Source organism: Bufo bufo, chromosome 6 (assembly GCF_905171765.1).
Source record: "Bufo bufo chromosome 6, aBufBuf1.1, whole genome shotgun sequence".
In the NCBI taxonomy this organism is placed as follows: Eukaryota; Metazoa; Chordata; class Amphibia; order Anura; family Bufonidae; genus Bufo; species Bufo bufo.
In genome coordinates, this window is record NC_053394.1 from 315,624,964 (window position 1) to 315,639,831 (window position 14,868).

The 14,868-nt window shown below is 41.7% G+C and overlaps 1 protein-coding gene across 1 annotated transcript in view; it reads left to right on the forward strand.

Moving 5' to 3' along the window:
• CNTNAP1 (contactin associated protein 1) overlaps positions 1–14,868 on the forward strand; it is a 126,250-nt gene that overhangs the window by 30,432 nt on the left and 80,950 nt on the right. The window contains exons 2-7 of the mRNA XM_040437639.1: positions 2,282–2,383; positions 2,647–2,843; positions 8,160–8,307; positions 10,507–10,710; positions 10,795–10,979; positions 12,836–12,976. Of these exons, the coding sequence (XP_040293573.1) occupies positions 2,282–2,383; positions 2,647–2,843; positions 8,160–8,307; positions 10,507–10,710; positions 10,795–10,979; positions 12,836–12,976 (977 nt within the window). The remainder of the gene's footprint in view (positions 1–2,281; positions 2,384–2,646; positions 2,844–8,159; positions 8,308–10,506; positions 10,711–10,794; positions 10,980–12,835; positions 12,977–14,868) is intronic.

Below are 14,868 nucleotides of genomic sequence, written 5' to 3' on the forward strand. Positions count from 1 at the left end.
CGCTGCAAAAGTATGTGGGCCACTTTTATGTAATAGCAAGTTTGTTGAGATTGAGGCTACGTCACTCCTTTCTAAAAAGCTGTTATCCACCATTAACTGTTAGAACAATAGTTAACAGTCCTTTACATGCTCTGAAGTAGACATTAAGAAGCAATAGTGTTTCCTTGATAATATGGTGGTGGGCCACTTTTTTCTACAAGGAACTTTTTGCAGCTGCACAGAGTACACATTGCATGTCCACCTGTGAGCTGGTTATTTATTCCAAAGTTAGCTATAACTTCTGCAGACCTTAGGGGCCCTTTTTTAATTAGGGTCCATTATTTTGTTTGAGCTTGGGCTCACCAATGGATTCTCTGGTACTCTGGTGGGCCAGTCTGACCTGAGACCGACTAATGTGCTGAATGGTAGAACTCAAGTGGTAAATACAGTTGCAAGAAAAAGTATGTGAACCCTTTGGAGTGATATAGATTTCTGCACAAATTGGTCATAAATGTGATCTGATCTTCATCTAAGTCACAACAATAGACAATCACAGTCTGCTTAAACTAATAACACACAAAGAATTAAATGTTACCATGTTTTTATTGAACACACCATGTAAACATTCACAGTGCAGGTGGAAAAAGTATGTGAACTCCTAGACTAATGACATCTCCAAGAGCTAATTGGAGTGAGGTGTCAGCCAACTGGAGTCCAATCAATGAGATGAGATTGGAGGTGCTGGTTACAGCTGCCGTGCCCTATAAAAAACACACACCAGTTCTGGGTTTGCTTTTCACAAGAAGCATTGCCTGATGTGAATGATGCCTCGCACAAAAGAGCTCTCAGAAGACCTACGATTAAGAATTGTTGACTTGCATAAAGTTGGAAAAGTTTATAAAAATATCTCCAAAAGCCTTGCTGTTCATCAGTCCACGGTAAGACAAATTGTCCATAAATGGAGAAAGTTCAGCACTGCTGCTACTCTCCCTAGGAGTGGCCGTCCTGTAAAGATGACTGCAAGAGCACAGCGCAGACTGCTCAATGAGGTGAAGAAGAATCCTAGAATGTCAGCTAAAGACTTACAAAAGTGTCTGGCATATGCTAACATCCCTGTTAGCGAATATACGATACGTAAAACACTAAACAAGAATGGATTTCATGGGAGGATACCACAGAGGAAGCCACTGCTGTCCAAAAAAAAAAACATTGCTGCACGTTTACAGTTTGCACAAGAGCACCTGGATGTTACACAGAAGTACTGGCAAAATATTCTGTGGACAGATGAAACCAAAGTTGAGTTGTTTGGAAGAAACACTCAACACTATGTGTGGAGAAAAAGAGGCACAGCACACCAACATCAAAACCTCATCCCAACTGTGAAGTATGGTGGTGGGGGCATCATGGTTTGGGGCTGCTTTGCTGCATCAGGGCCTGGACGGATTGCTATCATCGAAGGAAAAATGAATTCCCAAGTTTATCAAGACATTTTGCAGGAGAACTTAAGGCCATCTGTCCACCAGCTGAAGCTCAACAGAAGATGGGTGTTGCAACAGGACAACGACCCAAAGCATAGAAGTAAATCAACAACAGAATGGCTTAAACAGAAGCAAATACGCCTTTTGGAGTGGCCCAGTCAGAGTCCTGACCTCAACCCGATTGAGATGCTGTTGCATGACCTCAAGAAAGCAATTCACACCAGACATCCCAAGAATATTGCTGAACTGAAACAGTTCTGTAAAGAGGAATGGTCAAGAATTACTACTGACCGTTGTGCACGTCTGATCTGCAACTAGAGGAAACGTTTGGTTGAAGTTATTGCTGCCAAAGGAGGTTCAACCAGTTATTAAATCCAAGGGTTCACATACTTTTTCCACCTGCACTGTGAATGTTTACATGGTGTGTTCAATAAAAACATGGTAACATTTAATTCTTTGTGTGTGATTAGTTTGAGCAGACTGTGATTGTCTATTGTTGTGACTTAGATGAAGATCAGATCACATTTTATGACCAATTTGTGCATAAATCCATATCATTCCAAAGGGTTCACATACTTTTTCTTCCAACTGTATCTGCCCTAAGCATTGTCTGCAAGGTTACTTTTACGAGAAAAAAAAAACTAACCATTAGCCATGATCACAATGCTGGCACATCCTGACTAGTAATCATTTTGATGCTCACGTTAAAAAAAGTATTGCAAATGGAAACAGTTGATAAATGATATGATTGCTCTTATCAGGGCTGGAGTTCATATTAGCCTATGCATGGGGGAGGCTCTAAACATATTTTTTTGTCTTTTCAGAATTTTGCTACAATGACCTGGTTTCCCCTTTGTACTTTACATCATTTGAGGCTTCTTCAAGATACTCCATTTTTTATGCAGCTAACTTTGCACGGCTTTTTGGTAAGTAAGGATATCTTTGGTTGCTTCAGGATAAAATTATATGTTGAGTATGCAGAAAATGTATAGACCAACCATATACTGGATGCTCTGCATATCTATATAGTTATGTATAATCATGACCCTGGAAATTTGGACCTGAGTCTTATTCCCAACTTGCCTCTCTTTACACTCTCCTACTTAAAGATTAAGGGGTTTTGGCAAAGATTTAGTACCTGCTGGCTGATACCCTGTTAAACGTTTTTCCCTGTGCTCTCTGTTTGCAGGTAGCAGTGGGTGGTCTCCCGCTCCTGGGGATAAAAATCCATGGCTTCAAATAGACCTGAGGAGAAAATATGAAATAAAAGGAATTGCCACTCAGGGAACACATAACACTTATTATGACTGGGTTACAAGGTACATCCTGCTTTTTGGTGACCGTCCTGATACTTGGAAACCATTCTTCCAGCAGGGAACTAACTGGGTAAGTGTCAAACAGAGACTTCTGCTTATCTATTTAGCTATGCATGGAAGGAATATATATACAGTATATGCTTTAAGCTAAAATGTAAAAAGTTTCCCCCCATTCTGCAATCAATAAAACATAATGACAAAGTGAAAAGAGAATATTGGAAATCTTTGATGATTAACCCCTTCCTGACTGCCATACGGCTATATACGTGCTATTTGCACATGCCCCGTGCAGATAGCACATGTATAGACGTCATGGCAGCTCTTTAATCCAAATGCTGCAAAACGCTTGGATTAAAGCTTCTGCCCCTGCACTGCTGCTGTCACGGACAGCATACAGTGCACTAATGCCAAGGGACCAATCAGAGTGGTCCCTTGCCAGAGATCAACCGGGTTGGTTAGTCTGTGCAGCAGTGTAAAAGTGCCTGTTTCAGGCTCTGATCTGCATTCTGCAGATCAGAGCCTGAAATCAGGTAGTATATGCTCCGTGCCCCCCGATCTGTAAGCCCCATCTGCGCCCCCTGCATGGATCTGACCATCGATTTCCCCAACCCCCCTGCACCCTGCCTCCAACCTATTCGCCTGCCATGCGCTCTTGCGCACTTTTGTCCCGGCATCTGTCCCATCCGTGCCCCCTCCATGCTGGCCGTACCCCCTCCTTTCCGGCCCTGCCACCCATTTGTGACCCCTGCCCCCGATGCGGTCCCCCTGCTGTATTTGATGGCAGCGGCCCTGTTCCTGAGCTGCCGCCATTAACAGCGAGTGTCAGCTGTATACGTGGCAGCGGCATCCATGGGGTTAATAGAGGGAGGGGGCTACCTCTCTCAACCATCGGGGCTGCCGTGCTGTGACGGCAGCGGCCGATGGTTGCCATGGCAACCGGGCGCCTTGCAAAGGCGTCCTGTGTTGCTATCTATCAGGAAACCTGATAGTACTGTACTTTGCAATGTAAATAATGTAAATAAAAAAAAATAATTGCCTTTTCCTATAAAAAATGAAAATAAATAAATAAACTAAGCATATTAGGTATCACCGCGTCCGTAACGACCGGCTCTATAAATATATCACATGATTTACCCCGTCCGATAAACACCATAAAAAATAAAATTAAATAAACTGTCTCAAAAAAAGCCATTTTTGTCACCTTACATAACAAAAAGTGCAACACCAAGCGATCAAAAAGGTGTATGTCGAACAAAATGGTATTAATAAAACCATCACCTCATCCCGCAAAAAATTAGACCCTACATAAGAAAATCGCTCAAAAAAATATAAAAACTATAGCTCTCAGAACATGGACACACTAAAACATCATTTTTTATTTCAAATATGCTATTATTGTGTTAAAGTGAAATAAATAAAAAAAAAGTAGACATATTAGGTTTCTCCGTGTCCATACCAACCTGCTCTATAAAAATATAAGATGACCTAACCCCTCAGGTGAACACTGTAAAAAAAAATGTTAAAAAAGCTATTTTTGTCACCTTACATCACAAAAAGTGCAACACCAAGCGATCAAAAAGGTGTGTGTCGCACAAAATGGTACCAATAAAACTGTCAGCTCATCCCACAAAAAATGAGAACCTACCTGAGGCAATTAGTAAAAAAAAAAGAAAAAACTGTGACTCTCAGACAATGGAGACACTAAAATATATATTTTATATATTTTTGCTTCAAAACTGCTATTATTGTGCTAAAGTGAAATAAATTTAAAAAACGTAGACATATTAGGTATTATCGCGTCCGTAACAACCTAACCCCTCAGTTGAACACCGTAAAAAAATAAAAATAAAAACAGTGCCAAAAAAGCCATTTTTGTCACCTTACATAACAAAAAAAGCGATCAAAAAGGCGTATACCCCCCAAAATAGTACCAATCAAACGTCACCTCATCCCGCAAAAGATGAGAATCTACCTAAGACAATCGGTCAAAAAATAAAAAAGATATGCCTCTCAGACTATGGAGACACTAAAACATAATTTTTTGGTTTCAAAACTGCTATTATTGTGTAAAACTTAAATAAATAAGAAAAAGTATACATATTCGGTATCGCCAAATAAAAATTTCATATGATCTAACCCCTCAGGTGAACGCTGTAAAAGTAAATAAATAAAAACCAATTTTTTTTCACCTTGCCCCATAAACTGTAATAATGAATGATCAAAAAATCCTATGTACCCAAAAATGATACCAATAAAAACCTCAACTCTTTCTGCAAAAAACAAGCCCCTGCACAAGACGATTGGCAGAAAAATATAAAAATATGGCGTTCAGAAAATGGAGACGCAAAAACAGGGGTATTAGTGTCCTGACACTAATACCAGGCTTCTACAAGGGTTGTTAGGGCCCTAGGTTCCGGTGTATGAACTTCCCTACCATCAAGGCCTGTAAATACTAATAGTTAGTCAGGACCAGCATTAGGGAGGTTACCAGCCTCTAGGAGGTTACCAGCCCCCTTTTCCCTGTGTTCAGGCCTAGTTTCTATTCCTGTTTACCTTCAGTGTAAATTTCTTAACCCAATCCCTTTCCTTCAACCCATGGCTCTTCGGTTGCGCCTCTCTGGTGCTGCCTGAGGCTATCGCCTCACCTGGCCTCATTGGTGGTGCACTCCTGACTCTGAGGGGCTAGACCTCTGGCTCGGTGCTCTGAACACCTCATTAGCAAAAACATAAAAGTATTAATTTCTCCAACATGGCACATCAAATTACTGCAAGTCAGAAGTTGTTACACTCAGCATGATCAATCCTACCAGGCTGTATGCGTGGTTTACTAGGGTTGATTATGCTGACAAATACTCTTTAAAGGGGTTGTCCCACTTTGCCTTTTCAATCTTACCAGCAGTTAATGTCCTGATAACTTCCTGGTTTGGCTCAGGCAGTTGAGTGAAGGCCGGCCACGCCTCCTCATGACTCACCCTGAGAGCTCAGTCCTTGCGTGCTCGTTCATGTGGATGAGTCATCAGTCAGAGCCTGCAGAGTATGTAAAGCCCATCTCCCTGCTGGGGAATCACTCAGTGACCACTGACCAATGCTAGTGAACTAATGTAGTAACTTGTGGCTGTCCTGCATTCAAATACACTTTTACACATAAAACCTGTGTTACAAACCCATTCTGTGCAGCAAAAACAATAAATCACTACAGCCCAAATGCATGTTAGCTAGTAGCCATATGATCTGTGCTAGATATAGATAGATATATTCACTGACTTATTACCCAGCTTTCCTGGTATCAGATATTATCACTGACTTATTACCCAGCTTTCCCGATGTCTGATATTATCACTGACTTATTACCCAGCTTTCCCGGTATCAGATATTATCACTGACTTATTACCCAGCTTTCCTGGTATCAGATATTATCACTGACTTATTACCCAGCTTTCCCGGTGTACAATATTATCACTGACTTATTACCCAGCTTTCCCGGTATCAGATATTATCACTGACTTATTACCCAGCTTTCCCGGTGTACAATATTATCACTGACTTATTACCCAGCTTTCCCGGTGTCTGATATTATCACTGACTTATTACCCAGCTTTCCCGGTGTCTGATAAGTCAGTGATAATATCAGACACCAGGAAAGCTGGGTAATAAGTCAGTGATAATATCAGACACCGGGAAAGCTGGGTAATAAGTCAGTGATAATATCAGACACCGGGAAAGCTGGGTAATAAGTCAGTGATAATATCAGACACCGGGAAAGCTGGGTAATAAGTCAGTGATAATATCTGATACCGGGAAAGCTGGGTAATAAGTCAGTGATAATATCTGAGATTCATATAGTTGCCCCCAGTGTCCATAGATCTAATATAGTTGCCCCCATTGTGCATAAAATTCATATAGTTGGCCCCAGTGCCCATAGATATAATATAGTTGCCCCCAGTGTCCATACATATAATATAGTTGCCCCCATTGTGAATAAAATTCATATAGTTGCCCCCAGTGTCCTTAGATATAATATAGTTGCCCCCAGTGTCCATAGATATAATATAGTTGCCCCCAGTGTCCATAGATATAATATAGTTGCCCCCAGTGTCCATAGTTATAATATAGTAGCCCCCATTGTACATAAAATTAATATAGTTGCCCCCATTGTGCGTAAAATTCATATAGTTGCCCCCAGTGTCCATAGTTATAATATAGTTGCCCCCATTGTGCATAAAATTCATATAGTTGCCCCCAGTGTCCATAGCTATAATATAGTTGCCCCCAGTTTCCATACATATAATATAGTTGCCCCAGTGTCCATAGCTATAATATAGTTGCCCCCAGTGTCCATAGTTATAATATAGTAGCCCCCATTGTGCATAAAATTAATATAGTTGCCCCCATTGTGCATAAAATTCATATAGTTGCCCCCAGTGTCCATAGTTATAATATAGTTGCCCCCATTGTGCATAAAATTCATATAGTTGTCCCCAGTGTGAATAGATATAATATAGTTGCCCAAAGTTCTATATAAAAATGCCCCCATTGAATTCACTATGAACCCCCTTTATTGCAGAGTTTTCAATAATCGTTGGTCGATTAGTGGGCCAGTAGATATTATACTTACAGTATCCCGTTCCTCCGACGTCCGTCCGCTCACTCTGCTGACTCGCCCGAACTGTTCGGATGGCCGCGCATGCGCAGCTCTATCTAAGACGCGGTGGATATACTGCGCATGCGCGGTCGTGCGCGTTCATGTAATGGAGAGGCCGGCCGATTATTTCTTAGCCTGTAGTGCGCAGGCGCGGCGAAAGGATGCGGCCGGCGAAAAGAGGCCGTATCCATGGGACACCAGGGTAAACAAACATTTCTAATACAAGCTGTTTGCTGAAGATTGAATCGTTTTTTTAAAAGACATATATAGGAATAAATGTTCAATGGGGGAAAATAAATCAGGGGAAACCGATTTAATGAAGTGGGAAAACCACTTTAAGGCTAAACAAGTAGATTGTCCAGCTTCACCTCGCAGTGCGTATTTAATTAGGAAACGTGCTTAAAAACCAAACATCAGGCTCTGGAGCCTGATGTTTGGTTTTTAAGCACGTTTCCTAATTAAATACGCACTGCGAGGTGAAGCTGGACAATCTACTTTTTTCGCTACTTCTCAGCCTTGGTTCCGGTTCTGTGTCCGTGCTCCTCGGTGGTGTATGGTGAGGTGAGCTCCAACTTGGTGTTTTTATCTTTAAGGCTAAACTACCAAGTATATATATTCATAACATTTACAGGTTCTCTTGAATAGATTACACTCATTTAGGTGTCAAGGGAGTTAATTTACCATACTTTTGTACAATACATTATGGTAGATATTAGTACAACATGCTATTTTGTATTTTAACAGACATTCTTTGGCAATGTCAATACATCAGGGGTGAAAGAGCACCGTCTCCACTACCCTATCAAGGCACGCTATATTCGTTTTGTTCCTGTAGCCTGGAATCCAAGGGGAAAGATCGGGCTTCGAGTTGCACTTTATGGCTGTGAAAGCAGTAAGTTTGACAATTTTAGCTAAGGCTTTTAATTTTTGTTTTTGTGTTAATATGTTTTCTGTACTTTTTTTATATCACCAATTATATGTTCAGATGAATAGGATGACCATTGTACACTGGTTATTTATTTATTTATTTTTTTAATTCAAGAGCAGTTGAGTGTAACTTAGATGTGAAAGTTTGCAACTAACAGAAGAAAGAGGTAATTTTAATTGGCGGGTTGAGCACCTCTAGATCAGTGGTATTTAATGGGACAACCCAAGGCAGAACTAATACACTGTTTTCTGCCTAGTGCAAATTCTAATGGTGCAGCATGAAGAACACCAAAGAAGGGATTCACGTGTCATGCCCCACCCCCTTAGACTCTGCATTAGTCACAACACAATACGTAATTTTTTCCACAGCCTTCCTTTAAGGCCTCTTGCACACAAATGTTTTTTTTTTCTCCGTTTACGTTCAGTTTTTTTGCATTCCGTATACGGACCGTATTCATTTCAATGGATCCACAAAAAAAAGGGAAGTTACTCCGTATGCCTTCCATTTCCGTTTTTCCGTTCCCTTCAAAGATAGAACATGTCTTATTATTGTCCGCATAACGGACAAGGATAGTACTGTTCTATCAGGGTCCAGCTGTTCCGTTCCGCAAAAAACGTAATGCACACGGACGTCATCCGTACTTTTTGCGGATCTGTTTTTTGCGGACCGCAAAATACTGAAAAAGCCATACGGTCGTGTGCAAGAGGCCTAACTGAGATGTCTTTTCTGCAATAGGGACAAAGAAAAAAAAAGTATATATTTTTATCTTAAAAAGATAACTCATCAGTTTCTGGTCAGTTGGGGTCTAACTCCCGGCACACCTGTCAATCAGCTGTTTGAAAGGCTCCTATTCATCAGTTCAAACAGCTGATCAGGCAAGGGTCTTGGTGTCGGACCCCCACCAATCAAATATTGATGACCTATCCTGAAGATAGGTCATCAGTATTAGGCCTCGCACGTGGCCATATCTATTTTGTGACCTGCAAGCTGCAGATCCACAAAATACAGATAGTGGCCGCCTGCATTCTGCACCTTGCGTGGGCCCTATTGTCAAAATGCCTATACTCATCCACAAAATTGACATGCTCTATATTTGGTTGCACAGCCACGTGGATGCAGACAGTATACTGATGACATCCGTGTGCTGTGTATATTTTTTTGCTGTTCTATAGGAATGAATGGGTCTGCATGCGATCTGCCAAAAAATGGATTGGACAGGGACCGGAAATGCAGTCATGTGCATGAACCCTTAAACACTTGGAAAACCCCTTTAAAGAGTACAAAAATATTTTTAGATATGGCTGTATGCAAGTTCAGTTTGCACTTTGTTTTCAGATTATTAGTCCCTGCTTATGGAGCTGTGGTTCAGAGCTTATTGGGCATCCCTGAATGCTCTAGCTTGTGTCTCGTTGCCCATCGTTTTCTCACACTGTCATGGCTCTGCAAAATATTATTTCTGGGAGAAAGTGCATGGATGCACATCATGCTAGGTATAAGAATGACACTAACAGGCTCTGACCACAGATGTCCTTAAAGGCTACGTATACCGAGATGTCAGAGATAATGGGCCCATCAGCTGACCTGCCTGACAGAACAGAGTGAAAATTCAGATCTTGCTACTAGAGAAACTCAAGACTGCACAAAGACAGTGGTTCAAAATTTTTAATAAAGACTGATTGAAAAAAATATTTTTAGCTCAAAATGAGCACAATGCAATAATAAAAAAAAATGCCTTTAATGTACTCAGAAGGTTGCTAGCAAGAAGCAGGGGGTCAGAATAAAAGGAGTAATACATAAAGGTTGAACCAGAACACATGTTTTTTTGTAGTATATTCTCATAAATCAGCCACTGCTTCAGTATGGTGCATGTATATCTTTATTAGGGCTATATGCATTGATATTTTTAGGGGTCAGGCTTCTTCATGCAGTTTTGGAAGCCAAAATTAGGAGTGGATAATAAAAGGAGAGAAACTATTAGACTATATTTATTGATTGTAAAATACTGGCAAAGCATGAATAAATGCACAAATAGGCAGTAGATTGCCTCTGACCAGAAGATTGTGTATTGTCCCCATAGGCTAAAAACTCCCTCTATTTGTAGAAAAAAAAAATGATCACTTCCCTTTGTACTGTATGTATTAGCAATTTTCTTTCATTCTTCAGACCATGATGTCCTATCTTTCGATGGTGATGACCTATTTTCCTACCAGTTCAGAAAAAAGACCAATCGGACTTTACAGGATAATATTTCTTTCAATTTCAAGACCTTGGAAAAGGATGGGGTGCTGATGCATGCGGAAGGCTCACAAGGAGACTACATTACATTGGAGCTTCAGAAGGCGCAATTGATCTTCCGCATGAGCCTGGGTATGCAGAAGGCTGATCTGAGTGTCTTACAGTATTGATTACTGTGACAGTTCATTATGGTTCCGTTTCTACTTTCTATAACAGGAAACAGCCCTCTCCAATCTATAGATAGTCACACAGTTGTCACACTTGGGAGCCTGTTAGATGACCAGCACTGGCACTCGGTATATATCCAACGAAATTTGCGTGATCTCAACATTACATTGGATGGGGAAACACAGAGAATACGATGCAAGGGTCATTTTGACCAGCTGGATCTGGATAAAGAGGTAGGTAGTACTCAGCATTTTTAGCATCACTTTTCTTTTTGCATTTTGGTGCAACAAAGGTGGAGAATTTATTTTCTGTTACATTTTATCGTAAAGGATGGATGAGGACAGGTGTTATCACAGCCCTTTATGGAGCAATGGTTTTGTTACAAACTCACATGTCCAAGAACTGCAGAACATTTAGGATAGCTTATAACTGATGCCTAGGATATGTTGATATGGACTATGTACAGCTAATCTACAGTGTTTTACAGTACCAGCAGAATACATTTTAAGAAATCTCATCCTTAAGATGCAAAAAAAATCTACAGCATAAATTCACCTGCGCCATTTCAATTTACGCTGTGGATATCCATTTAGGATTTCAGCCTTTGCAATGCATAGATTGAAATCCGCAACAAGTTCTGAAAGACATCCGCCCTGTGAGGCTGTACCATGACTTATCCAATGCTATCACCCTCTTTATCTGTAAGTGTTCATGTATTTCCTGGGTCGGAACTATTTTCTCTACAGCTAGGCAGAAAATTGTCCACCAGTAAGGGATTAAGCAGGCTTTACTAAGATTTAATCCAAAAGTGAGGGGAAGTATAAATCTATCTTTAGAAGCTAAACCATCACAAAAGGTTGTATTAAGCTGTCCGATTCTCGTCCAGTTGATCGTTAACAAACGTTAGCAGGAATGCTCGCTAATGATGATCCAGTAGTCTAATACTTCCGCTGATTACCCAATGAACTAACAAACACTCGTTCATCGGGCAATTGTGATTTTTAAGCAGGCTTAAAATTCATCGTTTGCCGGCAGCAGATCATGTTGTGTAATCATGACATGCTGCCTGCAAACAATTAGACAACATGGGGACAAGCGATGGCATAGCGATCGCTCATCCCCATGATGTGGAGGAGATGTTGCATGTAATGGCAGGGTTTCCTCTGCTAGTGAGCAGACGATTGCCAGGAAGGAACACTTCCTTCCTGGCAATCATCTGCAGAATCAGGCAGCCTTAAGGGCTCATGCACACGACCGTTGTGGGTCCGCAATACATTGGGCACTTGCAGTGTGCACCCCGCATCACGGATGCGGACCCATTCACTTGAATGGGTCCGCAAACCCGGAGAGTGGGGCGGAAGCACGGATCGGAAGCACTACTGAGTGCTTCCATGGTTTTTCTGGCCATGCCACCGCACCGCAAAAAAGAAGTGCATGCACAACTTTCTTGCGGTGTGAACCGTCGGATGTGGATCGCAGACCCCATTCAACAGCCTGTCGGATCCGTCCCGCCGCTAGATCATGTGTGCCCCCGGACTGTCGCTCCGTCCCCATTGACTATAATGGGGGCAGGGGCAGAGTTCCGGCGGCCGCACAGCAGTACTTTTAGTCCGGCTGCCTCTCGCCGTGCGCTGCCGTGCTGCCGCCAGAACTCCGCCCCTGCAGCTACTGTGAAACTAGCCTTAAAAATGTATTCATGCCAGTTGAATGATGTAAATACATTGAGAAATATGATGTTCAGAATGAGCACCACAGTTATGAAGCACTGATTCCACTTTACTGACATATAAGTAGGACAAAGTGGGTAAGGCTAAGGGTGGCTTTTTTTTATTCAAATTTTATCCTAAATCTTTAAAAAAAGATGTAAATTCATAGAAATCTGGGGTGTACTCAAAAACTGGGTTGGGAAGGGAGGCCCATACTAAGTTTTCCTATGGAGCCTTAACTAACATGGGAATAAAAATATGTTAATTGTAGCAATTATTAATTGGCTAGCTTTGATAAATTGTATGCCATATGTATGGCCAGTAGAGTCTAGCAAACATTGACTCTTGACAGTATTGTTAGGACTCTATTTTTCTATTTGCAGATATTTTTCGCTGGCATTTTACATGAAGGAAAAAGCATTTCTTACAAGCAGAACTTTCGTGGCTGCCTGGAGAACATCGTCTTTAATAATGTGCACATCGCTGACCTGGCAAGGAGGAATAAGTCATCTATTCGCTTTGTGGTGAGTCCAAAGACGGTTATTACGTGGACCTGTAAAGAGAAATAGTCAGCTAAAGTGACCGAATGCATTTTTTTAATTGATTTCCCTATTTGACTATTTGTTCACATAATCTGTGAAATAGGGTCCAGATTCAAGGGGTGAGAAATGAAAATTGTGATGGTAGGAAAATAGCAGTACAAAAGTATTAAGCCTTCATATCACCGTCTGTGGCTCCGGCAGGTTATGCCGGCACAGAGCAGCCTGCCAGATGCTCTACTTGACTGCAATGGGGTCAGGTGGTGATCTGGCCGATTTCTGACATAAAAGGCAGGTTTTGGCCGAAAATAAACCACTGCATGCAGCGGTTTTCTTCCGGCCGAAACCCGACATTTTCGCTGGAAATCGGCTGGACCACTGCCATTGGACCCTATTTCACAGTATGACCCTCCTTATAGGTTAGAGAAAAGTGGCTTTGCTATTGCAATTTAGCTTTAAGTACGTTTCAGTGTCGGTATATTTATAATAACCATTCAGCATCACATTAAAATCCCATCAGACATTAGTGACGTTAATTTTGGATAAAAGTATGTTGCTCTGTGTGAGAGGAATGTGAGCCTTGATAATTAGTTCACAGACGCCTGCAGCTGTTTATTCACTCAGAACCAACAGTGCTAATGAATTTCATGCTAGGCTGAATCAATAATTTTCTCAATTTATGTCACTTGTCCTTTGTATACCATGAATATTCGCAGAATGAATGTGCATGATGTGTTCATGTTTTTCTTCATTTTAAAATATAATAGTAAAGGGTAATTTCTTGTATGTAAAGGGGATTTGTCACCAAGAAATTCATTGTTAAACCAGGCATAATGGGGGTCTTTTTTGACCCCCCCCTGTGCTGCCCGAGGAGGCATAGACTTTATGAGTAGGATTGCGCCTCGTTATAAATTAGGTACATCTAGAGCAGCCTGGGTGCACAGACTGAAAATCTACTCCAACCCCTGAGTGGAGTAGGTTTTTGGCATTTTTAAGGCTTAGGGCTCATTCAGACGGCCGTATTTGTTTTGCGGTCCGCAAATTGCGGATCCGCAAAACACGGATACCGGCCTGTGTGTGTTCCGCAATTTGCGGACCACACATGGCCGTCACGCTCATAGAAAATGCCTATTCTTGTCCGCAATTGCCGACAAGAATAGGACATGCTCTACAGTTTTTGGAGGGCTGCAGAACTGAACAATAGATACGGACAGCACACGGTGTGCTGTCCGCATCTTTTGCGGCCCCAGTGAAATGAATGGGTCTGCACCCATTCCGCAAAAATGTGGAACGAGTGCGGAACAAAACATACAGCCCTCTGAATGAGCCTTAGGCCTCTTGCATACGACCATATGCCCTTCAAGACATACGGTCCGTAAACGGGCCATATGTCCCGGAGCGGCATTGATCTTGAGCACGGGAGTACACAGCATCATAGATTATAATAATGCTGTGCAAGTCGGGCCGCCCGCGGGGCTATTTTCCCCGCACTCATAAGATCATATGAGTGCGGGACAATAGCCCTGTGGGCGGCCCGACATGCACAGCATCATTATAATCTATGATGCTGTGTACTCCCGTGCGCACGATCAATGCCGCTCCGAGACACATGGCCCGGAGGGCATACGGTCGTGAGCAAGAGGCCTTATTCACACGTCATTGTTTTGGTCAGTGATTTCCATAAGTGATTATGAGCCAAAACCAAGATTGGAGCCTACAAAGATGTAAGTGGGCACATTTATCAAGCTCACCTGTTTTTGCCCATAAAATTATACTGGGGTATTTCATTCATATGTCTTTCTTTTTCAGAGTATTTAAAAGTCACATAGTTGTTGATGAATTAGACCAGGCGTATTGTTATTAGGCCTCATGCACAC